Consider the following 23247-nt stretch of genomic DNA (forward strand, 5'->3'; position numbering starts at 1 on the left):
AGAGGGATGGAGGCAGAGCTGGGCATCCCCTGCATTGGCAGAGGCCTGGCCGCTTGGAGGCTGTGGTGCAGGGGGAGAGCGCCCCCAGCTGGGGGCTTGAGGCCTGGCTCCCACTGCAGGAGCTCCGTCTCTCTCCCTTCCCATTCCGCTTTGTGAGGGCAGCTACTGATGGGGGGTAGGAGTTGACCTGCACACACCCCTTGCAACTGATCACTTTGAGTGCTCTCTTCTCCCCCTGCCATCTCACCTGACTCCTGGCCATCCCGCCAGGTGACCAGCCCTGGCACTTGCAAGGAGGGGGCAGTGACTTGCCAAGGGCCACAAAAACTCACTGGCAGCAACTGGCCCTCCTCAAACAGAATGTGTCTTTACAGTTCTGCAGTTTAGCATGAAGAAACATGCAGATTTTCCAGTCCACCCAATCCTACAGTCAAGCATGTTTTGATACAAAAATGATGGGCTGGCTGTTTTGCCAGGAAGACCCGCCACGTGGGATCTGTGGAGTGGGGCTTGTCCCGCAGCCCACCACGGAGATGCCCCCAAGAAGGCCATCACAGATCAGGCTGGGGAGAGAGGCATGAGAAAACCTGGGGAGAGACACAGGCGCTGCAGGATGTGACTGCCAGGGATACTGGGATGTCACAGTGAGTACACGATGTGGGGTTGGAAATGGGGAGCAAGTGAGAGAGAGAGACGAGGAGAAAGCCGGTCGGTGCGCCCAGCACAGCACATGGCCTGGGAGGGACCGACAGGAGAAGGCTTGGGCTTGCCCCACCCTCACCAGGATTCCCGTCTGGCAGGCGGGGAGGCAGAAACTGGGCACCCAACCACCGAAAGGATGACTCACAGAGTACAAAGGTTCGCACGGGCATGAGAAACCCCAGAATCGGGCCAAGGGTGCCTCACACAGCCCCACACACAGGGCTTCAGCTACCTTGGGAATATTTTATTTTGTTTCTTATTGGGATATAAAGTTTTAAAATATTATTGGCACATATATATTTTCTCCTCTCTCCTTTATCAACTCCTTATTTTGAAAAATTTCAAACCTGAAGACAAGTTGAAAGAAAAATACAGTGATACCCCCACAACCAAATTCACAAACTGTGAACATTTTTGCCACATTTGATTTCTCCCCCCTCCCTTTCTCTCCCTTCCTCTCTCTCTGTGTCTATACACACACACACACAGACACACACACACACACACACATATTTTTTTTCTGAACCATTTGAGTTTAAATTATAGTCATCATGTCACCCACCCTTAAATATGCACGTGGTGTCTCCTCCCTATCTGTGATGTCACGATCAGACAGAGGAAATTTAACATAGATACAATGTTATTATCTATATATGCTTCATAATCAAATTTCCCCCAAAGGTCCCAATAATGACTTCTGTATCTGGTTCTGTTTTTCCCATCCAGGATTTGATCAAGGATCATACATTTCATTCAGTTCTCAGAACATTTTATTTCTTTCTTGTACCTGGAAGGCAGGTACATGGGTGTTGTTATATTGTTCTTTGCGCCTCTTTGTATTTCTTAACTATTTAAAATAATTTTTTAGAACCTACTTACAAAGTTACAAGTGTGAGTCAGCTCAACCCTTATTTACTGATGTGACTCACCGAGAATGGAGGCTAATCCCCAGATCCTTTCTATTTGGCTCTGGGATGGAACTCACATCTGAACATAGGTGTGTCCCAGTCCTAGAAATTTACTTTGTGTCCTGATTGCAGTTTAACACATTTTGGGGACACCTCCCTGACTGGTCCCAACCTGCCCAGCTGGTCTCCTCCTGTCCCCTGAGGTCATTAAAGACTGAGGTCATTAAAGGGCTTCTCTGTTTGAGGAGTAAATGGAGAGGGCTGTAATGTCAACAGAGAACAGCTCAAGTACAGCAGGTGCTTAAAAAGCAAAGCAAGATCTGCCTCTGATAACTGGGCCTAAGCTGATAAGAGGGAGGAGTGGACAGACATGGTTCCTTCCTCAATCAGCTAGTGGCTGTTCCTCTGAGTGAGGCTGTCGAGTGACTGAGGAGGGGGAAGGAAGGGAGGACGAGGAGAGGGAAGGGGGTGACCCTTCTTTGGTCGAGTCCTCACTACCACCCTGGAGGTAGGTGTTACTAATCCTCACTGTACAGGCGAGGAAACTGAGGCCTGAACTTGGCAGGCAGAGTTGGCAGCAGAACTGGGCAGGTGCTGGAGTGCTGAGGACTTGCCAAGAAGAGGAGGGGACAGCTAGCGGATGTCGGTCAGGAGAAGAGGATGGTGAGGGGTGGGTGCCTAACAGGCATGGGGCTGATGCGGTGGGGGGTGGAAGGCCTGAAAGGGGCTGAAGGGTTTGGGTGCCCCCATTCTGGACCCGGAGGCCATTTCCCGGTCCTGGGCCCCGGGGAGTCCCGGGAGACGGTGGTAAGGCAGCAGGCGAACGCAGAGGGTCGGCTCTGGGGAGTGCCGTGAGCAGGTCACTGAGCCTGCCTGAGCCTCGTGTCCCACCTGCAGGACGGGCTGAAGAGCAGACCTACCTCGCACGCGGGCCCCGTGGAGTCCAAATGAGGCACCTCACAGGCCCGGCGCTGCTGGCTGTACGGGGCGGCGCGGGCAGGGGTGGCGGGGAGGGGCGCGCGGGGCCTGAGCCGGGTGGCGGAGGCCGGGGCGGGCACTCACGTAGCCGCAGGCGCGGCAGTGGTGGCGGCGGCGCGTCAAGGCATTGAAGGGCTCCTGGCAGCGCATGCACATGGTCACCATCTTGTCCCGAACCCACTGCGGCGCCCGCAGGCCCAGCTCCTCGGACTGCAGCTGCGGGGCGGCAGCAGGGGCGCTTCAGGACCCCCTCTGCCCACCCCCCGAGGCCCTAGGCCCCCTGCCCCCCTGCCTGTGGCGGAGATTACGTGTGCCACGCCTCCCAGTGGCTGCCACGCGAAGCAGACTGGGTGGATAAAGACCACATCCAGGGGAGGTCAGTTACCATGTATTTTACAGGTGAGGAAACTGAGGCCCAGAGAGGTCAAGGGACACAGCAAAGACACCCAGCAGGCCAGCGTTCAGAGCTCAGATCTGAAATCGAGTCGTGCACACTCTCCATAATTACCACCCACCCGCCTTCCCCCTTCCCTTGGTCTCACATTTTTCAGGCACTTTCAAATCCCAAACTTGCAGGCACAACTCCCCCCCCACCTCACCCCCCGCAACCACGCCACACACACACCCCCGCCCACGGCCAGAATTATACATGGAGAGGTGAAATCCTTCCTAGGGGTCGTTGCATATAAAGCCGCCCAAAGGAAGCTTTTGCTACTGGGGGAATCTTTGGCCTTGCGTTTCTGAGTAGGGTGACGTTGGGGTGTGTGGGCTTCCCCTGATTGCTTCAGATCATTCATGGTGGGTGACGCTCCCATGCCCCCCAAGCTGGCCTAGGTCGAACAAAGAGAGGGAATCGTTCCTGTGCGAGGCTGGCAGCTCCAGGAGGGACACAGAGCCTTCATTTACCTCCTGCTCCTGCGTGTCTCCCTCAGGGCTCTGGACTGCTGCCTTGAAGGTTTCATTCCGCTTCTCGATTTGGTCAATGGCGGCCTGGCAGGCCTGGAACCGGTGGCAGGGCACAGGGGGGTGGTTGGGGGGGCGGTGGGAAGGGCTTGCTCATCTGTGAATCCACCCACACATACAACAGACATTGCTAAAAGCCTACTAGGTGCTGGGTGCCAGCTTCTAAGCGTACATTGTCTGATTTGAGGGAGGAGAAACTATTAGCCCCAGATTACAGCTGTGAAAACTGAGGCTCAGAGACTTGCCCCAGGCCACCCAGCTAGGCAGTGAGAGGCAGCAAGATTTGAACCCAGGTCTGACTTCAACTACCAACGAGCAACTTTGAGGAAGAACAGGGAGCAAACAGGCAGGTGTCATAACACACACACACACACACACACACACACACACACACACACACACACACACACACACACACACACACGGCTTCCCTCCCTCCCCTGCTGCCTGGGTAGGGAGGTCAGAATCCTAGGGGCCCTGGAGTGTTCTGATACCTGCAACCAGGAGATCATTTCCTCCTGGGACCTGCTTGGAAAGTGAACACAGGTGTTGAGGAGAGCAGCCCCTCCCAGTTTTCCCATCTTGCCCGGCCCTCAGCCCGCCTGCCTACCGGGCCCGCAGCTCCAGGGTGCGCTGCTTCCCGGACACCAGGAAGGAGTGGGGGAACTCCGGGTCAGTCAGCTCCCGCACCTGCTCGGAATGGGAGAGAGAGACACTGCTCAGACTCGCCGTCCCGCCCGCTCCCCAGGCACTGTGACAGGGAGGGAGGTGGATTGTGCCCCAGGGACCATTCAAATTAGAGACAAGGATAGGGAGTTTGTTCAATGGCTCCTGAATCCCGCCAAGCCAAGCAAATGCGCCTGCAACCTGGCCTCGCTCTGTAGAGCAAATGGGACTTAAGGCTCCTGGAACTTTAGCAGATAAGTTGGCCCTGTGTGTTAGGGATGATGGCTCCTGACCAACGAGTCACCCAACATGGAAACTGGATCACAAATTGGGTTTGGGGACACAGCTTTTTCAAGAGCAGACATAGGGCCTAAAACAAGACCCTCTATCCATTACAGTGAATGAAGGAATTGATCACCTAATTCACAGATCCAATGGACCCCCCGACTTCCCATCTTTCACCGTCCTTGTCCCAGAACTCCACAGGTCCCGAGGCCATTATGAAAGCTGCCAGTCACAGAACACCAACTATGTGACAGCCACACATGTTCTCATTTAATCAGCACAACTGCTGAACCCACTGACCAGTTCTAACGCTTAACGGCCATCATGTGTCCCTGAGAGCAGTGCCTGTCACCAGCTACAGTCCCCTGGCACAGATGAATCTATGGTTCTCTACCAGTTTACAAGAAATATGGGGGAGAGAGGGACATGCTGAATGACACCACAAGAGTGCGGTCAGCAAAATTCAGACTGTGAGAAACTCTACCAGAGAAATCATCTGATTTCTTCAACTAATAAATGAGAGAAAAAGTAGGAGAGGGAGGTATAATGGAGAAAGGGGGATGTAAGAAGCATATCACAAATGATTCAAACAAATCAACTGTGAGAAGACAGTTATGTCAAAGAAAACCAAGGGATCTTAATGTTATTAAATAGTTATCATTAACTTGTTAGATGTAATAACGACACTTGGCATCTTTTAGGGCAAAAAAAGAGTTCTTATTTCTTACAGAGACATACTTAAGTATTTATAGGTGAAATAATTATGTGTCTGAGATTTGCTCTTATATAAACCATTGGAAAAGGGGATTAAGAGGGGGATTGCTGAGGAAACCAGTTTTGAATTGACAATCGTTGTAGCCAGGTGATAAGTATATGGGGGTTCATTGTACCATTTTCTAAGCTTAAAAGTGTCCATAATAAAAAGTTAAAGAAAATCTTCACAGCAATTTTGAGAGGCAGATATTATGATCCCCATTTGGGAGATAGGGAAATGGAGATCAGAGAGGGCAAGAGACCTGCTTGAGGTCACACAGCATCTAAAGAACAGGATGAAGATTCAGATTCAGGTTTTTGGTCCTCAAGGTTAAGACAGAAGCACATCTATTTCCATCCCACCCCCAGAGCCCAGTAAGCACAGACCTCTCCCGGGAAGTGTGGAAAGAGAGTCACAAAGAGAAGCTAAGACACAGACCTAGAGCCCAAGGGCCTAGCATGGAGGAATTTTGTTGTCACTGAATCCACCTGACATTTGGGTCCCTCTGCTGGCTCCCTGCCACGAGGTGACCAGGCCTTGGCACACTTTCAGGCGGCCCACCACACCCCAGAGAATATGCCTCTGGGCACATCCTTCCTTGTGTTAGACCTAGTCCACCCCTCAGGCCCACAGAACAAGTCTGTTCCCTCTAGAAGGGGCCTGATGTGATTTGCACTTCATACCCTTGACAATGGGGAGGCTCTAAGGGTTTATAAATGGAGAAGCTCATGTGGAGAGAGGTGTTTGGAAAAGCCACTCCAGCAGATGCATGTAAGGGTCGAAGGGCTGAGTCTGGGGAAAATGGGACAAACCAGCAGCCCAGAGGCCAATTCGGGAGGGATACCCTGAATGGTCCAGGCCTGCCTGGAGAGAGAAAAGGTTTCTACCTGGGGAACAATATCAGGAATCTGGCAAGATTCCATGCCTGATTTGGGGGGGTGGTAGAGAAAAGAAGGGAGAAATCTCAGGTTTTGGAGTCCACAGCAAGGAAGAAACATGATGCTTTTAATAGAAAAAGGGGAACTGGAGAGAGCCCCTGACCTGAGGGACCACCTCTGCAGAGGGGCAGGATGAAGGTTTCTAAAGGACAATCCCCTGACCCCTCGCTGTGCCCAGGCTCCACCACCAGACTGCCAGCCCACACAGTGCCTTTGTGCTAATTAGAAAGCCACCATTCCTCAAAACACTTTACTGACATCTGTTGGCAAACTGGCGCAATACTCAGTCGTGTCTGGTTTGTTGAACCAGACACTTGACTGCCATCTGCCGGACAATAAGAACTATAAATATGATGTATGCTGTCAGCTGTGGAAGAGGTGTGCTCATCTTAGCCAAGGTGTGCTCGCACAGTGCACAACCTGCACAGTTGTCCATGGAGACGCCGGTACACATGTGCCCGCACCCCTTCCTTCTTCCCAGTCTGGCCCTGTGCAGGACAGCACAACGATAGGACCAAGGCAGACCCTGGGGTGCGGGAATCAGCTGCTGAGAACTAGGCCTCCTCAACACTCAGGAAGGAGGCAGCCAGGCGGTCATGGGTCAGTGGGAACCATCATGGTGGTCGAAGGCCCAACCCACCTCCAAACCTCAGACTCAGGAAAAGGTTCCTATACAAACGAGGGTGGGTGGACAGCTCTGCGCCGGCCAGGCACTGACATCCAGGAGAGGGCGCTGTGCAGCCACCAGAGCACCAGACACGCCCTGCAGGGAATGGGTTCACTGGGACTGGCGATGCCAGGAACCCGGCACACACTGGGCTCCAGTGTGTTTTGGTCTCTATACTTCTCAGCTTTTCTTTCTGTTGATCTCTGCCTCCCTTTTTCTATGCCTGAGTCTCTGCCAGTCCTAAGACAGGGCTGCCAGTCTCCATTTCTCTGTCTGTAACTCTCCATAACCTGTCTTTCTCAGTCTCACTCACCAAGGCTCCCAGACTACAAGCTTGCAAGTACCCCAGCCTCCGGGACATTCTGCCCACTTCAGGAAGGAAAGCTGGATGATGCAGGGTGGGGGGCTGCATTCCTGAAAGACCTCACTCAGCTGAGGCATGGGGGATGGGCTGTGAACCCCCAGAAGGTGCCCATGTCCCTCCATCAGCCCTCATCACCCTCAGGCTACACCCCATCCCCAAGACCTTGATTCGGCCCCAAATGCCAGGCAAGCCCAGTCAGGAGCAAGGCCCTCCTACTGGGGGCTCTCAGAGGCTCAGGGGGTCTCCAGAGGCAGAAGCATCCTGGCTCCCTGCATGCTGCTCCCTCCTGGGGCAGATCCTGGGAGATGGGGGGGGGGGGGGGAGGGAAGGGGGAGATGGAAGGGTACCAAGATCAGCCAGGTCTGACCTCTGCTTCTTCCAGCCCCAGCCACCAGAGAGGAGTGGTCAAGAAGGTTCCCCTCCCATTTCCTCCACTATGCCTGTAATTCTACCCTATGCTTTATCCCTCTGGGTTGAAGCCTTAGTAGGAGACAGTATAGTAGGGTGGTTAGGTACAGAAGCTCTTGACTCTGTTATACCTGAGTTTGATCATGCAAACCAGGATTTGCTGTGTGACCCCCAAGCAAGTTGCTTAACCTTTCTGGGCCTTGGTTTTTTTATTTTTTAAAAAGACTTCATTTTTTTAGATCAGTTTTAGGTTCACAGCAAAACTGAGAGGATGGTACAGAGATTGCCCATATATCCCCTGCGCCCACACATGCACAGCCTCCTTCATTAATAACACTCCCCACCAGATGGTACATTTGTTAGAATCAATGAGCCTACACTGACACATCATTATTACCCAAGGTTCATAGTTTACATCAGTGTTCACTCTTGATGTTGTACACTGTGTGGGTTTGGATAAATGTATAATGACTGTTATCTACCATTATAGTACCATACAAAATAGTCTCACTGCCCGTAAAATCCTCCATGTTCATCCCTCCCTTCCCCTAATCCCTGGTAACCATTGATTCTCTCACTGTCGCCATAGTTTTGCCTTTTCCAGAAAGTCATATCATTGGAATCACACAGTGTATGTACATAGTATGTATGTATGTATATTTGTAGCCTTTTCAGATAGGCGTCTTTCACTTAGTAAAATGCATTTTAAGTTTCCGCCATGTCTCTTCATGGCTTAATAGCTTATTTCTTTTTATCACTGAATAACATTCCATTGTCTGGATGTATTACTTTATTTCCTTATTTTTAAAAATGGGATTAACTACAGATATACTTACACACAGGCATACTGTACACAGTTATCCACTGCAGTCTCATTTGCAGACACTGACAACTGAGAACAATCTAAATGTCCATCCGTAGAGGATTGGCTGAACGAATTATAGTGTAGCCACATGCTGGGATACTATGCAGCTATGCAAAAGGATGAGGAAGCTCCTAATGGACTGACTTGCAAACATCTCCAGGCTTAGTAGTTAGTTAACAAATCAAGCGCATAATAGTGTATGTGAAAAATAGTCTCACTGTTTATGTGAAACAAAAGGAAGCCATAATGAATATATTACTAGCTTGTGTATGCAAAGACTACCTCGGAAAGGCCTCACAAGAAGCAAAGGCTGTTTCCGGGAAGGGGAATTAGGGGATGCAGTGCATATATATACAATATGTGTTGCATATATTTTTGATGCAGTTTTATTTTGGAATGTGTCTTATCTATATTTTTAGGTAATAAAATTATTATTTTTAAAAGATTTTTAAAAACCAAAAAAAAAAAAATGCAGGGGATAATAACAGCCCCTATATCACAGTGCTGTTGTGAGGATCCAGTGGGACAATGTAGGGCCCAACCCAACCCACAGTGACTGCCCAGTTGACGGGCATCATTATGGTCTGCTGTCGCCACTCATTGTGGCTATCTCTGCACAGGGACACACCTAAGCCAGCAGCTGATCTGACAGTGGAGACCCTTCCTATTCCAAGTGTGGTCTGGGTAGATGCAGTACGGCCATCACCTGGGAGCTGGTAGGAATGCAGAATCTCCAGTTCCACTCCAGACCTCCTGAATCAGAACCCACATTTTAACAAGACTCCCAAGGGATTCACGCACATATTAAAGTTTTCAAAGCACGGGTGTAGATGGTAGGGAAAGCGGAGTCAGGCTGAGAGCTGGAAAGGGCCCTGGACAGGAAGGCTGGGAGGCCAGGTGGGAGAGATCTAACCCCAAACTTCGCCACCTTCACGTTGACCCAGACCTGCCACCCCTGGGTTCCTGGACTGAGACCCAGGTGGGCCCTGCTGCTGCGCGCCATCCTCTGCCCCCGCTTGGCGTGAAGCCCGAAGGTGGCTGGGGTGCCTCTTACCTTCATGCCGGCCACGTCAATGCGGGTCCGGACCTGGAACTGGGCACCCACCTGGATGACCCTGGGCACACAGTAGAGCAGCATGTTGTTGAACTGCAGGAGACACAAGCACGCGTGTGTGCACAGCGGCGGGGGCAGGAAAGACAATCGGGCAGGCCTCCCTGGGCGCGGGCTGAGCCCCACTGGACCTCCCTCCCCTCCTGCCGCGCGCTGGGCCAGCTCCCAGGACACCACAGGTGTGATGAGGAAGGGGCTGTCCAGCCCCAATCCCACCAGGACGGTCACTGAGGGGTGCCCTACCTATGGGCATCAGGGACCACAGCAGACTCAGAAACCTATGAGGCCTTTCTCATAGGGGCCAAGAGTGGCAGGGGCTTATGAGAGACTGTAGCTCCCTCCCCAAAACCTCCAGGTGGGACCAATTTTCAGATCTCCAGGAGACCCCCTGGCTTCTTCAGTGCAAACCAGGGCAGTTCTTCCTAGCAGCCAACCTAATTTCCTCCTGCTGTACAGGAGGACACAGATTAATACCACGAGCTTTGGAACCAAACAGACTGGGTTCAAACTCTGACTCTGTTGCTTCCTAGGGAATGTCTGGGGACCCCCTCAGTTGGAAATCCCTGAAGCCTGGAGATAGCACAAGACTTGTCCCAAGTCACCTGGGTGCCAAAGCAGACAAGGACAGAGAAGTAGGCTCATCCCTGTTCATCCTGCAGTGCTGGCCAAGTAGATGCCAGGCAGGCAAGACCTGGGGCAGAGGGCCCATGGACTTCCCTCCCCAGTGTGGGGCTGGCCCCCCAGCATCCCCCTACCAAGAAAAGGTAGCGCTCCATGGGGTCGTTGCGGCGGAAGGAGATCTTAAGGACGGGGCCCTCGCGGAGCAGGGTGTTGGAGGGGTCTACTATGTCATCCTCCAGGCCCAGGCGCTGGTACACTTCCCACAGTTCCTGCAGCCGTTCCTGGGGACAGGAAGTGTACCCTCAGCCAAGGCCAGGCAGAGTCTGCCTGCTTCTGGAAGGTTTGCCTTGTGTGGACAGGGATGGGATGTGAGGGGGAGGTGGGTCAGGTGTCGTGGGGCAGGATCAGGGAATGAGCAGATACAGAGACCTGGGTGTATTGGGGGAGGCTGAGAGCCGCAGGGAGGAGGTGACAAGGCCCCTGGGGATGCCCAATGCTCCCACTCTGAGGGCTGGGATGCTCACCATCTCAGTGATGGCTGCATTGGAGTGCTGAGCGGCCGAGAAGATCATGTCAAGGGCTTCTGAAATGGGGGCAGAGCCAGAGTTACCCCCTGAAAATATGGGGCTGGTAGCTGAGGCAGGAGGTCCTTGGGGCTTAACCAAGTGGCCTCAGGGCCTGCCATGAGCACCCGCAGGAGCAGTGCTGCCCCTGGCCTGGCACTTGAGGTATTTGGATGATGGGGACCATTTCCCACCCAGAGTGGAGAGACTAGAAGCTACCAAAAGATAGAGCTTAGTTGGTTGGCTTCTGTGACTTTCACTGCCCCCCTCCCCGCCCCCCGCCCAGATCCAGAGGGTGAAGCCATGGTTTCAAATCCCAGCTCTGCTCCATTTTCGCTGTGTGACCTTGAGCAAGTCACTTAGCCTCTCTGGGCCTCGATGTCTATTAAAAAATAGCTAATGCTACAGACAGTGTCTATGAAGTACCAATGGTCAATGTTGATGGTTGATTGTCATCATAACCATTTTAGCAGGTGCTCCATAAATTATGGAAGTGGCTCGAGCCTCCCCAGGCCCCTGGATTCCCTGGGGGTGTGCTCACTCTGGGCATCAGCCAGGTCTGGGGCCTGGGCTGGCAGCTTCTGGACGTACTCCTTGAGCAGCAGCTCATAGCGCGGGATTCTCTGCACAGGTTCCAGCATGTGGTGCTGCAGGGTCAGGCTGCCCGAGGCCTCGCTGCTCTTGGGGAGGGAGTGGGGAGGGGGAGTGTAGGGGTGAGAGGGGCAAGGGGGTGGGTCAGGCTGCCCCTGAGGGTCAGGGGAGTGGGCAGGGCTGTGGAAGCAGCTGAGCCAGGGAGGTACCCAAAATCACTTGGGGCACTGGAGCCACTGCACGCTGGGGGGAGCAGCGCAGGCTCTGCCACGCCCCACCCCAACCTCACCTGAATGCGGGTGATAACCTCCTGGAAGGGTGGAGACTTGTCCGTCCAGGTGGCCAGCAGCTCGGCGGCTCGCTCGAAGTTCTTGACATACTCACTGTACATCTTCAGGAAGGGGGCCAGCTTCTGGATCACATCGCCGATGCGGGGGGTGGTCGTCCTGCAGGAGGGGCACCAGGTACTGCCCTCAGTGGGACCTCTTCTCTTGATTCCAGACAGGGTCAAGTTAGGCTGGGCTCCCCTCACCCCCAAAACAGCCCTTCTGCGGCACTTACGGGGGCAGGCGTAGGACGGCATGTTATCCTCACACGGGGGTGGTACCCTCCCCCTTAGACTGTGAGCCCGTTGCGGGCAGGTGCTGTCCCCTCCCACCCACTGGGAGTCCTCCAAAGGCCCGGCAGAGCGTCAGGCCCACAGAGGTGTCCAACAACCCCCTGATGCTTGTTCACGTGACAATAACAAGGGCCACATGCCAAGCACTGCCCAAGACATGCTTCATGTCTGATCTCATTTAATTCTCACAACCCTGCGTGGGGGAGGAGGCACAGTCAGTGACCCATCTTAGAGAGGAGGAAATCTAGGCTCAGAGAGGTAAGAAAAGGTCATTTGACCTAAGAACTGTTACTGCAGAGCTGCGAGAATCAGTGATCTGGAGTTGGCCTGCCTGAGTTTGATTTCCAACTGTACTACTTAGTCTAGCTGTGTGTTCTTGGGCCAATCACCTAGCCTCTCTATACCTCAATTTTCCCATCTGAAAAAATTGGGCATGATGGTAGGCAACCTCACAGGGTTGTCTTTTAAAAAAATTTATTCCAAAAAAATTTTAAGCAATCATAAAATAAAAAGAATATAATAATGAACCCCTCTATATCCATTACTGGATTTAATAATTACTAAGATTCCTTTTTTGCCAAAGAATTTTAAAGGACACCCTAGACATCATGGCATTTCTTCGGCAAGAGACTAATTTCAGCACTAAATACTTTAGTGGTCTTCTCTGAAAACAGGGAGGGGTTCCTGCATAACCGCCATGCCGTCATCACAGCTGAAGATTAAGTGAGTTAATAGGTGTAAAGCCCAAGGCAGGGCATGTAGGAAACCCTCAGTTAGTGCTGGTTATTTCCCCTGCGCCCTAAGTCGCTCAGCCTAGTGAGGACCTGATCCATCCCCGTCTCCAGAACACACACACAAGGCCTCATCCAAGCCCCTCACTGTGCAGACAGAGCATGTCCAGAGAAGAGTCGTGGACACATAGCAAGGGTAGGGGCCTAACAGGCCAAACCCAGTGCCCTGGGGGCTGCACCCTGACCTGGCCCAGGGCTGTGGTCAGGGGGCCTCAGGGGCTCCTGCTGGACCTCACCAGTCATCCAGCCGCCGCTGCAGCTCTGGGAGGAAGAACTGCGCGTGGAACTGGTAGATGGAGGAGATGTTGGAGAAGATGAGCCTGACCACGTCCTCGGGGAAGGCCTTGCTGCTGCGGGCCTCCTTCAGCAGCTCCTGAAAGAACACCTGCAGCCGCTGCTGGGTCACTGGGCCTGTGGCAGAGAAGGAGCCCCCCCATCCCCAACACCAGCCCAGGGGGAGACAAGCCAGTCCCAGGGGCTTTAGGGTCCCTCCCCAGCTTGCTGAACGCTTCCACCTCCTTAATCTCCCATCAATCTCACAAGAACCCTGGGAAAAGAGAAGCAGGGAGGATTGTGTTCCGGCCACTATACAGATGGGCAAGCAAAGGCCTAGAGACACAGGAAACTGGCCAAAGGCTGGTAACTGATGAATGTCAGAAATGGGCCCATCTTGTGTCTGTCAAGGTCTTGGACTTTGCCAGGCTCAAGATTCCACTGCTGATGTTCAGTAATTTAACTGAAGCCCTCTTGCCTTAGGGCCCCTTAAGAAAGTGAGAAGGGCTAACAATGGTGAGGATGTTGGGAGCTGCGATGACAGATGAGGATGCTGCGGGGGCCTGGAAGGACTGGCTGCTGTGTACTCCACTCCTGTGAGGCCAGCCCAGGCACCAAGGGTGGAATCAGGAGTGGAGCTAATGAGCTAAACCCCGATTTCTGCCCAAACTCCAGCCAATGGCGTTAAAGGACTAAGGCTTCCTAGAATCAAACCACAAGGTCCTGACTCTCAGCTCTTGGGAGGTGGGTCAGAAGGGCAAGCAGGGGCAGGGTGAGGACACCCAGGTGCTGGGGGTCAGGAGGGGGCGTCCTGGCCACTGGCCTGGTCTAGCAGGTGGAGGCGTGCCACATAGGCCTGCTCTGTCTCCAGCAGCTCCTGGACGATCCTCTTCTCCTCAGGCTGCTGTGGGGAGTTGGGGGAATAAGGAGAAGAAGGAGAGCTTTGGTCTCCTCTGATGGGAGCAGTATCCAAAGATGCCCCCGTGAAACATATCTCCCGAGATTCATGCCCTCCATCAGTGCACTTACACTGGCACTGGGATTGACTTAACTGGGAGAATTGGGGCAGAGGGAGGCTGTGCCAGTTCTGGGCCTAAGCCTTAAGAGGCCTGGAAGCTGGAAGCTTCCACTTGTGCTCTCTTGGCAGCCATGAACAATCACATCTGGAGGTCTAGCTGCCCTGATGGGAGAGGCCACATGGAGAGAAGAGACCCTGGGACTACACGCAGAGGGAGCCAGGGGCTCAGCTGTGCCAGCATCCCAGCTGAGCACAGCTTTCCGGCTGTCCCTGCCCAGGCACCAACCTAGGGAGATGAGCTATCTTTGGCATTCCCGCCCCAGCCAACATCTGACTGCAGCCACGTGAGGGACCCTGTTATGGACTGAATTGTGTCCCTAAATTAATATGATGAAGCCCTAACCTCCAATATGACTGTATTTGGAGATAGGGCCTTTAGTAATTAAGTTGAGGTAGAAGGATAGCGCCTAATCCATTAGGACTGGTGTCTTTACAAGAAGAGGGAGGGACACTGGGAGAACACGTGTCCAGAGAAAAGGTCATGTGAGGACACAGCGAGAAGATGGCCATCTACAAGCCAGGAAGTGAGCCTCACCAGAAATCAACCAGCGTCTTGATCTTGGATGTCCAGTGTCCAGAGCTGAGAGAAAATGTATTTCTGTTGCTTAAGTCACCTAGTCTGTGGTATTTTGCTATGGCAGCCCGAGCTAAGACAAACCCCAAGTGAGACCAACAGAAAAACCATCCAAGAGCATTCCAATCAACCCACAAAACTGGTAGAAATAATAAACTATTTGGCCACTACACTTTGGGGTTGTTTGTTACACAGCAACTGATAACCAGTACACACAGTATGTGCTATTATGGTAACCATCCCATTTTATAAATGAGGAAACAAACATAAAGGGGTTAAAGAGACTTGCCAAGGTCACAAAGTAAGCAGAAGAGCTGGGATGTGAACCCTGCAGTCTGGCTTCAGGTGCACAGCCTCATGCAGCTGAGCCCTTAAACTCCACAGACAAGAAAACTGAAATTCAGAGAAGGCAGGTGACCTCCCCAAGATCAGTCTAAGGGCAGGAATTAGCGCTGACCTCTATTTCTAGTTGGCATTGTTGCCTCCTTCAGGGGGTAAACTGAGGCCACACCTGGGAAAGGTACCAGGTTCCAAGCTGTATGGCCATGGACAAGTTCCTTAAGCTAAGTTTCAATTTCCGTCCCTAAAAGACTCCTACAAGGAGGGGTGTGAGAAATAATGCCAGCAGTGGGATGCAGAATAGGCACTTAATTAAAGGCTGTTTTAAGGGTTGGGGGGGTGAATCTAGCTTTAAGCTGATCTCTGGTCACACAAGACCCCCACCTGGGGAAGTGCTGGCTCTGGCTGGGAGAGAATGTGTGGTGAGGATGTCAGTGGAGGGGGCTCCCCCAGCTCCCCACTTCTACCCCAGCCCTTGGGTACCTGTGTCCCTGGGTCGGGGCAAGATTTCCTCCAGGGCCCATTGGACAGTTTGTTCTTCAGGGAGCTCAGGTACCTCCTGCTGACTGTCCTGGGCCTGGACTCCAGGGCCTCCTCCATGGTGGGCCTCTCCCATGGCTCTGCGGGTGAAGGAGGCCTGCACCCAGGGTTCTGATGCCCGGTCTCCAGGCCATGGTCTCTGGGCACTGCTCCTGGGGTCCTGAGGAGAAGAGAGCAGACCTGAGGGTTCCCAGTCTGTAGAGCAGGGAGAAGAACAGCACCTCTCTGGTGGGGATTTTGAGGCAATTTATAAAAATCACAGATGTTAACTGGCCTCTGATTACCCGGCACACAGGAGGAATTGACTGCGACTTCTACTTCCCTCCCCAACACCTTTCTTGGAGGGAACTCCAGTCTTCAAAATGAGTTAGCATAGACTGTGTCTTGTCTTCCGGGAACTACACACTTTCCTGTTTAAAATGTAGCAAGGCACCCTTCCTTCTGCACACAGAGGATTTTAAGTGCCCTCCCAGATCACCCTCACCTGTGGACCTCACCCCTGGTTTTAAGTCTCTGTAGCAGGAAATCCCCTAAAACCCCAGTAACTGATATATCAAGGGAAGGTGGGAGCCATGGAACCCTCTAAAGGGAGGGGCATAACTCATAAAGCTGGGGCTTTTCAATGGGAGTTACGCCTTCCACACCTCTAACAGTGGGAAAAGCCAGCCTGGGATCAGTTTCCCTCTCCCTCCAGGGATGAGCTTTCTAGTTGTGGCTTTGTTATCCTACCTATGGGATCTGCAGGCCAGTTAAATTCTTTAGATAACAGGCGCCCCCCTCAAGGAATATATCCAACGACTTGGGCTGGGCCCCATTCCCTTTGGTGTAGAAAGGCCTGTGGTGACAGCACAGGGTGGGCAGCCTCATGAAAAAGGCAGGCTGGGAAATGGAAGACCAGACAGGTACACAATCTTTAAAACTCTGTAAGTTTTTCATTACCCTCATTCGGCAGCTAGGTACAGAGAGGATCTTGCAGTGAGAAGAGGGTAGAGGTGGGATTTAAATCAGGCAGTCTGGCTCCCGAGCCTGAGCCCTAAACTGCCCCTCCACATGTGAGTCAAGGAGAAATAGGTGCAGAGAGCCAACGTGATCTGCCCCACGTCACACACTGCTTGGTGGCAGACAGAGGATTGGGACCCAGTCCCCCATGGCTCCTCACTGTCTCTTCCACTCCTCTCTGGCACCCAATGCCCGGTTCCTTAGCCCCTGGGTTTGCAGCTCATGGAATTAGCTGAGTCTCAGGTTTTCTGTTCTATATTTGGTTTCAGCTTCTGCATTTCTAAGTACCCCAGGCCAGCTTCTGTTTCCTCTTCACCCTCCAGTTTCAGATCAATTAAGGCTCTGAAAGACCTTACAAGAAAGCCCAGGCCAAGGCAGCTGGCATGGGGCCCCTCATAAGGGGTGACTCTCACCCTCCGGACAAGACCTTCTTTGATCCCATTCTGGTCTGAGGGCTGCCTCCTCCTGCTAGGAGTGTTGCTAGGTAGAGCACACATGCTGAGGGTCTCCACTGGGCATGCCTGGCCTGTTGAGTGGGGTGATGCTATCTCCCCACACCTAAGGGGTGGTGGTCCAGGAAGGCGGTGGTCCAGGAAGGTGGTGCCTAGAGCTGTCCTCGGTGCTGAACAGAACGTGCCCAGGAAAGGCCTCTGGGAGAGGCAGGGTCAGGTCACTTGTTCAGGAAGCTGAACTGCCCTTCTAGGGCCACATCTATGTTGCCTCCACCATGAAGCCCACAGGAGGCTTTGTCTGCTCTGAGCACCCTCAGCAGAGTGTGTAGGCCCCTCCCAGGATATCTGTTGTCCATGACCTGGCATCATGGTCATTCCATGAGCTTAGTACCAAAGACAGAAGTCCTCCACGCAGGGATCATTCCTTAGGCTCCTGCATCTTATATAGTTCCTGTGTGATGCTGTGCTGTGCCACCCACACCCCCTCAGGACTGAGGTACTCTTCCCCATCTGCTGGTGGTACGGTGGCTGACAGGCTATTGACTGGGTCCCTCCCTGGGAACTGCCCTCTCTGGAAGAGAGCTGCCTCATCTAAGGTCAAGTCCACATCCAATGACTAGTCCACGTAAGGGTACAAAGACCTAGCCCTTTGCCTCAACTGGAACAGCCTGAGGGGCCTCCAGCTCCAGAGCTCTCTGGGACAGGCTGTGGCCTCTGTGGCAAGTGCATGGCAGTTCAGCTTCTCCCTGTGCCCAATGCTGTCTCCCTCACCCACCCACGTGTTGTTTCCAAAACCCTCCCCAGTAAATTTCCTGAAGCACATCTCTATCCCAGAGTCTATTTCCGGAGAACCCTACCTACAACAGTCCCAATCCCTAACACGGTCCTGGGCATAAGAAATGCCTGCAGAGGGGATTAATGTCACACACAGACACACAGGGACCTCCACACATCCGGTCCAGCCTTTTCCCTTCAGATGGAAGCCCTGCATTGCTTCTTGCCCAGGAACTTAAAGCACTTAAAGCCTCCCCACCTCTCTGTCTCCTCTTTCTCATCTGTAAGAGGGGAAGGGAGATGGAACCTACCCCCAATAGGCTGTTGATGACTGAGTGAAATAAGTAGCAAACACACTTAGAACAGTGTCCTGTAGGTAGGCTGACCAAACATCCTGGTTGGCCTGAGGCAGTCTCAACCTCTCCTATTGTCCCCTCCCTCCCAACAAAAAATTTAATGGCATTCACTTTCAGTTTCAATTGTGTCCTGGCTTGAATGATAAATTATATGGTTATCCTACTGACAGGGAGTAAGCACTTGATAAGTATCAGCTATTATTTCTGCTGGAGGGACAACGGGTGGAGTTCTGCAGCCCAAACACAGCATTTGGTCCACCCACACTCACTCATAATTACACACATCTGGATGCTCCCCAACACATCAACACACATGCTCTCACCCCTGCCCAGTCCTGGTGCCCCCCCAAACACTCTCCCATGCTCCAAGGAACCCATGACCGAGGGACATGGGCACTGCCCAGACAGGAGGAGGTGTGCAGGACAGGGCCCAGAGAGAGAACTGCTCTCTGTGAGGGTCCAAGTTGGCCCCAGCCCTGCACCTTCGCCTGGAGACTGGGAGGTCCTGGGCTGCCCAAGGGCCCAAGGGTGGGCAGAAGAGCTTGAGGGAGACTGCCAGTAAGCCATGGTGACCCTTCCCACCTCCACGACCCCATACCTGCTGTTCTCAAACACAGATACCAGATTGGACACAGATGAAATCTTCTCCTCACTCGCCCCCTCCATCCTGCAGGCCTCCAGGGTTGCCCTCAGCTACCCCTGAAGCAGGGAGGGAGGTCTCCAACTGGAACACTCAGCCGCCCCCACCTGGCGTCACAGGTGGGCTAAGGCATCCTGGAGTCCCATCTTTCCTGAGGGCTCAGCTGGTCTTCTCCCTGCTTCAAAGTGAGGAAAGAGGAAGTGGTCCAAGAAGGGGAAAGGCCAGTGCTCCCGCAGAGGGCGGAGCCTGCTCAGTACCCACCCCTCCCCCATGGGGGCTGACTTTTCACTCCTGTAGACCTCCTGTTCCAGAAGCCACCCCAAGAGGGCAACAGGTGGCCTAGAGGTGGTTTCTAGAACTGGGTTCTTGACCTGAGACGCTCAACACTCTGGTCAACTATACTTTCTCTCTCATAAGGTCCAGTGGATTTTATTTGGTCCTTTCTCCACAACTTCATTTCTGCATCTGACTCTGCTCACCTCTGTAAGAAAACAGCTTTTTAAATTAAAAATAAATCACAAACCTACTAGGGGCTGGCAGAGAAGAGTAGCGTGGTGTTCTCACCTCCCCAGTGGGGTTCTCTCATTTTCATAACTTCCGTCTCCACCTCCTCACCCCAGTGGAAGGCAACTTCCTCCCTGAAACTCTGATGGTAATAATAACTAACACACACTCTTTTTCCATGCTTCACAAGTATTTTCTCATTTAACACCACAATAACCTTATGGAGTGGGCCCTATTATGATCCCCATTTTACAGAAGAAAAAAACTGAGGATCAGAGGGGTTAAGCAACTTGCCCAAAGTCACCCAGTAAGAACACAAAAAGAAGTCAGATTTCTAAAGCAAAGGTCAGTTTCCTACAATTCCAGCAAAGATTTGGTTGGAGCCTGGATGACCACATTCTTGCGGCTCCATCCTCAGGCTTCCCTGTTTCTGGCACACTGGGTCGTCTCTGCCTGATGCCTCCTTTTACCACTTGGTCTCCCAGCCCTTCCAGAACAATGACCACTGCTTCTGTTCCCCTTATTCAAGCCTCACAGGCCCTTCAGGGCTCGCCCACTGGGTTCTGGTCTCACTTGCCCTGAGCCAGGGCCCTCTATTGAGACTGGTCTTTGTCCTGGAGGGTAGGGAATGAGCCTCAGTCATCTTGGTGCCTGAAGCACCTGACAGAGCTTCACGCTCCAGCGCCTGTGAAACACTGGGGCCTCACACGCCTAAGAGCCTCACTGCCTCAGAGCTTTGCCTGAGCAATTTCTCCTAGCGGATGCCTGGTTTTACCCTCCAACCCTAAATCTCATGAATCCTCTTCACTTTTTGTTTTTACTTTTTGTTTTTACTTTTTGTTATGGAGAATGTAGAACGTATGCAACAGTGGACAGAATAATATAATGCACCCCCATGAACTCATAACCCAGACCCAACAACCATCAACTCATGGTCAGCCCTGCTCCATCTGTAGCCACATTCACTCCCCCTCTCCAGACCATTTTGAAGCAAATCAGATGATTTTACCCACAAATATTTTGGTGCATATCTAAAAAATAAGGAAATATACATATACTCACACACAATGCGTACAATGGCAATATTATTCTATACATGCATACATATATATATGTTTTATACATGTTATATACATGTGTATGTGCATATATGAAACCCTATTACCATTATCATACCCCAAGACATATTTAGCAGTAATTGCTCAATATAATCAAATACCCAGTCAGCAAAGTGCCAATGCCCCACAAATGTCACCTGCTATGAACTGAATTGTGTGCCCCCTAAATTCACATATTGAAGGCCTAATCTCCATTGTGGCTGAATTTGGAAATAGGGCCTTAAGGAGGTAATTAAGGCTAAATGAGGTCATAAGAGTGAGGTCCTAATCTGATAGGATTGGTGGCCTTACAAGAAGGGTAAGAGACCTCTCTCTCCACAACTCCCCCCACTGACCCCCCCCCACCACATCCCCACACACTCCTGCACTCTCCAAAGAAAGACCGCCTGAGACTAAGTGGCCATCTGCAAGCTAGGAAGAGAGTCTTCACCAGAAACAGAACCCTGCCAGACCTTGATCTGGGACTTCAAGCCTCCAGAACTGTGAGAAATAAATTTCTGTTTTTTTTAAGCTTCCCAGTCTCTTGTATTTTGTTACGGCAGCTTGAGCAGACTAACTGATCATCATTTAAAAAAAATCAGGATCCAAGTAAGGTCCACATATTACAATGGGCTGTTCTGTCTATTAACTCTCTTTTCATACACAGGTTCACCTTGTTCTTCCTGTTTTCCCACATGATGTAGCTACGAAGACACTGGGTTGCTGGCCCTACAGGTCCCACGGTCTGCTGACTACAGAGCTGGCCCCTGGATTTCCTGTCCATGTGGTTAGTTTTAGGGGCTTGATTGGATTCATCTTTAAATGCCACTTCTTTCTGGATTCCTCCCAGGTCTGGGGAGCCCTCCCTCCTTGGTGCTCCTCTCTCCTCCACTGCAGGGCCCAGTTTCCTCCTCTGCCTCCCACCAGACTGTACGCTAGCTCCCTACTTGCAGGGCCTGGGCACGCACGCTTCCTGGATGGTCTCCAGTCAAGCCCGGTGTCCTGCACACAGTGGGGCCTCAGAGGGCATGCAGGATGGACAAACGTCTCATCCTGAGCCCAGAGGCTTATCTCACCCCTCAGCTGCCGGCGCCTTGGGCTTCCAGAGCAGTGTCTGGACCTGCCCCTCACACAGGGTGGGGGAGAGTGGGCAGCGCCACTGGCAGGAGGCCACACTAAATGCCCGACTCCAAACATGGCACAGGCACCATCAGAGCTGCATCTGCCCAAGAAGGAGGGCCAAGATGCCCACACCCAAGAAAAGTGTTCCAGGGCTCTGCTTCCCTGGTCCTCCCACCTCCCTGACCTCAGCCCCCACAGTTCTGCCAGCCTTTCTGCCTGACTTGGTTCTCGCCTGCAGGCACCACCCGAGGCTCAGCTTCTGGTCCCCTTATTTACACAAACGCTCTACCGCCCAATTCAGGATCTACCCCAGGGTTCCTCAGGCATCTCTTCCTGTCTCCCACCCCAGCCTGAGTATGCCGAACACCTTCAGGACATCACCAGGGGCATGTCCCACCTTCGCTTCCAACTCAACACACAGTTTCAAAAACCAGCACCGTTATCCCATACAAGGAATCCCAAATTCCTTGCTGTGCTGCCAAGACACTCCTGGTTTGGCTCTGATCAACTTCCCAGGCATTTCTTCCTTATACACATGCAGGGCTGGGTTGGGACCTTGAGGGGCAGCTCTGGGCTGTGTCCGCTGAGCTAAGCTGAACCACAGTTCCAGAATTCCTTTCCCTGCAAACTGACGGTGGTGGCAGGAGGGGACGCAGCAGCCATGCTTGCTCCTGCGGTCGGTGCTGGGCTCCAGTGCCGCGGCAGCTCACACGCGCTGATGCAGATCTGTGTGTTCTCTACTGACCTCCTTCACCTTATCCAGTCCTGGGCCGGGTGTGTGTTTAGCTGCAGCACGAAGGGTGCCAACTTCTTCTGCAGGTCACCTATGTCACCCAAGTTGTCTTGGCATGGCTGCCTGTTCATCCGCTAGAGTCCTAGCCCTTCCTCACTGGTTCAGTTCCTTCTTGTTCCCCCGACTTCACATCCATCTTCCCTTCCTCATTGCCTGCCATGAGGATTTTAGACTCAAACATCAATTCTTTAAGTAGCTGCCCCATTGTATAAGGTCAAATCCTGTGTCCTGTATCACTTCTGGTTGTTCTGCTTCTCTCATCAAATCTGACCTAAATGCCTTGGGCCAGTAACTGATTTCACTTTCCTCATCTGTGAAATGGGGGATAATTACAGTGCTAATCTCCCCTGGTTGCTGTGAAGATTAAATAAGATAACACCATGTGTAAGGATTTAGAGTAAGGCCTGGTACAGAGAAGGTGCTCAGTGAATGCTATTCCTGACAGAAGACCTTTTCTATGGCTCCCCCGCACCCCCAACCTTGACCAATCAGTTCCTTTCACCTGGAATGTCTCCATCCTGTGAACAGCTTGTTTACTTCCTCCAGAAAGCCTTCCTGGATATCCACGGCTGGAATTCCTTTCCCTCCTCAGAGACCTAGTGTTCTTCTCTGTTTACTCTGACCTCTTCTGCCCCATTCATTGTCATGCATTCAGTTGGCAAGTATTTCTTGAGCATCTACTTTATGGCAGCCCTACGGTAGAGGTTATGGATTAAACACTGTCCCCTGCCCCTTAGCTCACAGTCTAAGGAGGAAGATGGGCCTGTGGACCACCAAAATACAATGTGGGAGAGGAGAAGAATCAAGATGGCGGAGTAGGAGGACGTGCACTCACTCCCTCTTGCAAGAGCACCGGAATTACAACTAACTGCTGAACAACCATCGACAGAAAGACTGCAAATCACCAAAAAA

At 52.3% G+C, this 23247-nt stretch overlaps 1 protein-coding gene across 8 annotated transcripts in view; it reads right to left on the reverse strand.

Annotated features, from left to right (window-relative positions):
* FGD2 (FYVE, RhoGEF and PH domain containing 2) overlaps positions 1–19002 on the reverse strand; it is a 31713-nt gene extending 12711 nt beyond the window's left edge. For 4 of the 8 annotated variants that reach the window (XM_057699802.1, XM_057699801.1, XM_057699799.1 and 1 more), the window contains exons 1-13: positions 18778–18992; positions 15542–15758; positions 13891–13971; positions 13031–13179; positions 11674–11830; positions 11335–11473; positions 10755–10813; positions 10365–10511; positions 9553–9645; positions 4162–4241; positions 4046–4076; positions 3495–3587; positions 2673–2804 (exon numbers count right to left, since the gene is read on the reverse strand). In XM_057699802.1, the coding sequence (XP_057555785.1) occupies positions 2673–2804; positions 3495–3587; positions 4046–4076; positions 4162–4241; positions 9553–9645; positions 10365–10511; positions 10755–10813; positions 11335–11473; positions 11674–11830; positions 13031–13179; positions 13891–13971; positions 15542–15758; positions 18778–18845 (1446 nt within the window). In that variant the 5' untranslated portion in view covers positions 18846–18992. Of the gene's footprint in view, positions 1–2672; positions 2805–3494; positions 3588–4045; positions 4077–4161; positions 4242–9552; positions 9646–10364; positions 10512–10754; positions 10814–11334; positions 11474–11673; positions 11831–13030; positions 13180–13890; positions 13972–15541; positions 15759–18777 lie in introns of all 8 variants that reach the window. The other 4 variants (XM_057699797.1, XM_057699798.1, XM_057699800.1 and 1 more) reach the window with 4 other exon arrangements.
* Between the last annotated feature and the right edge of the window lie 4245 nt (positions 19003–23247).

The sequence above is a fragment of the Hippopotamus amphibius genome, chromosome 11 (genome assembly GCF_030028045.1).
Source record: "Hippopotamus amphibius kiboko isolate mHipAmp2 chromosome 11, mHipAmp2.hap2, whole genome shotgun sequence".
Taxonomy (NCBI): Eukaryota; Metazoa; Chordata; class Mammalia; order Artiodactyla; family Hippopotamidae; genus Hippopotamus; species Hippopotamus amphibius.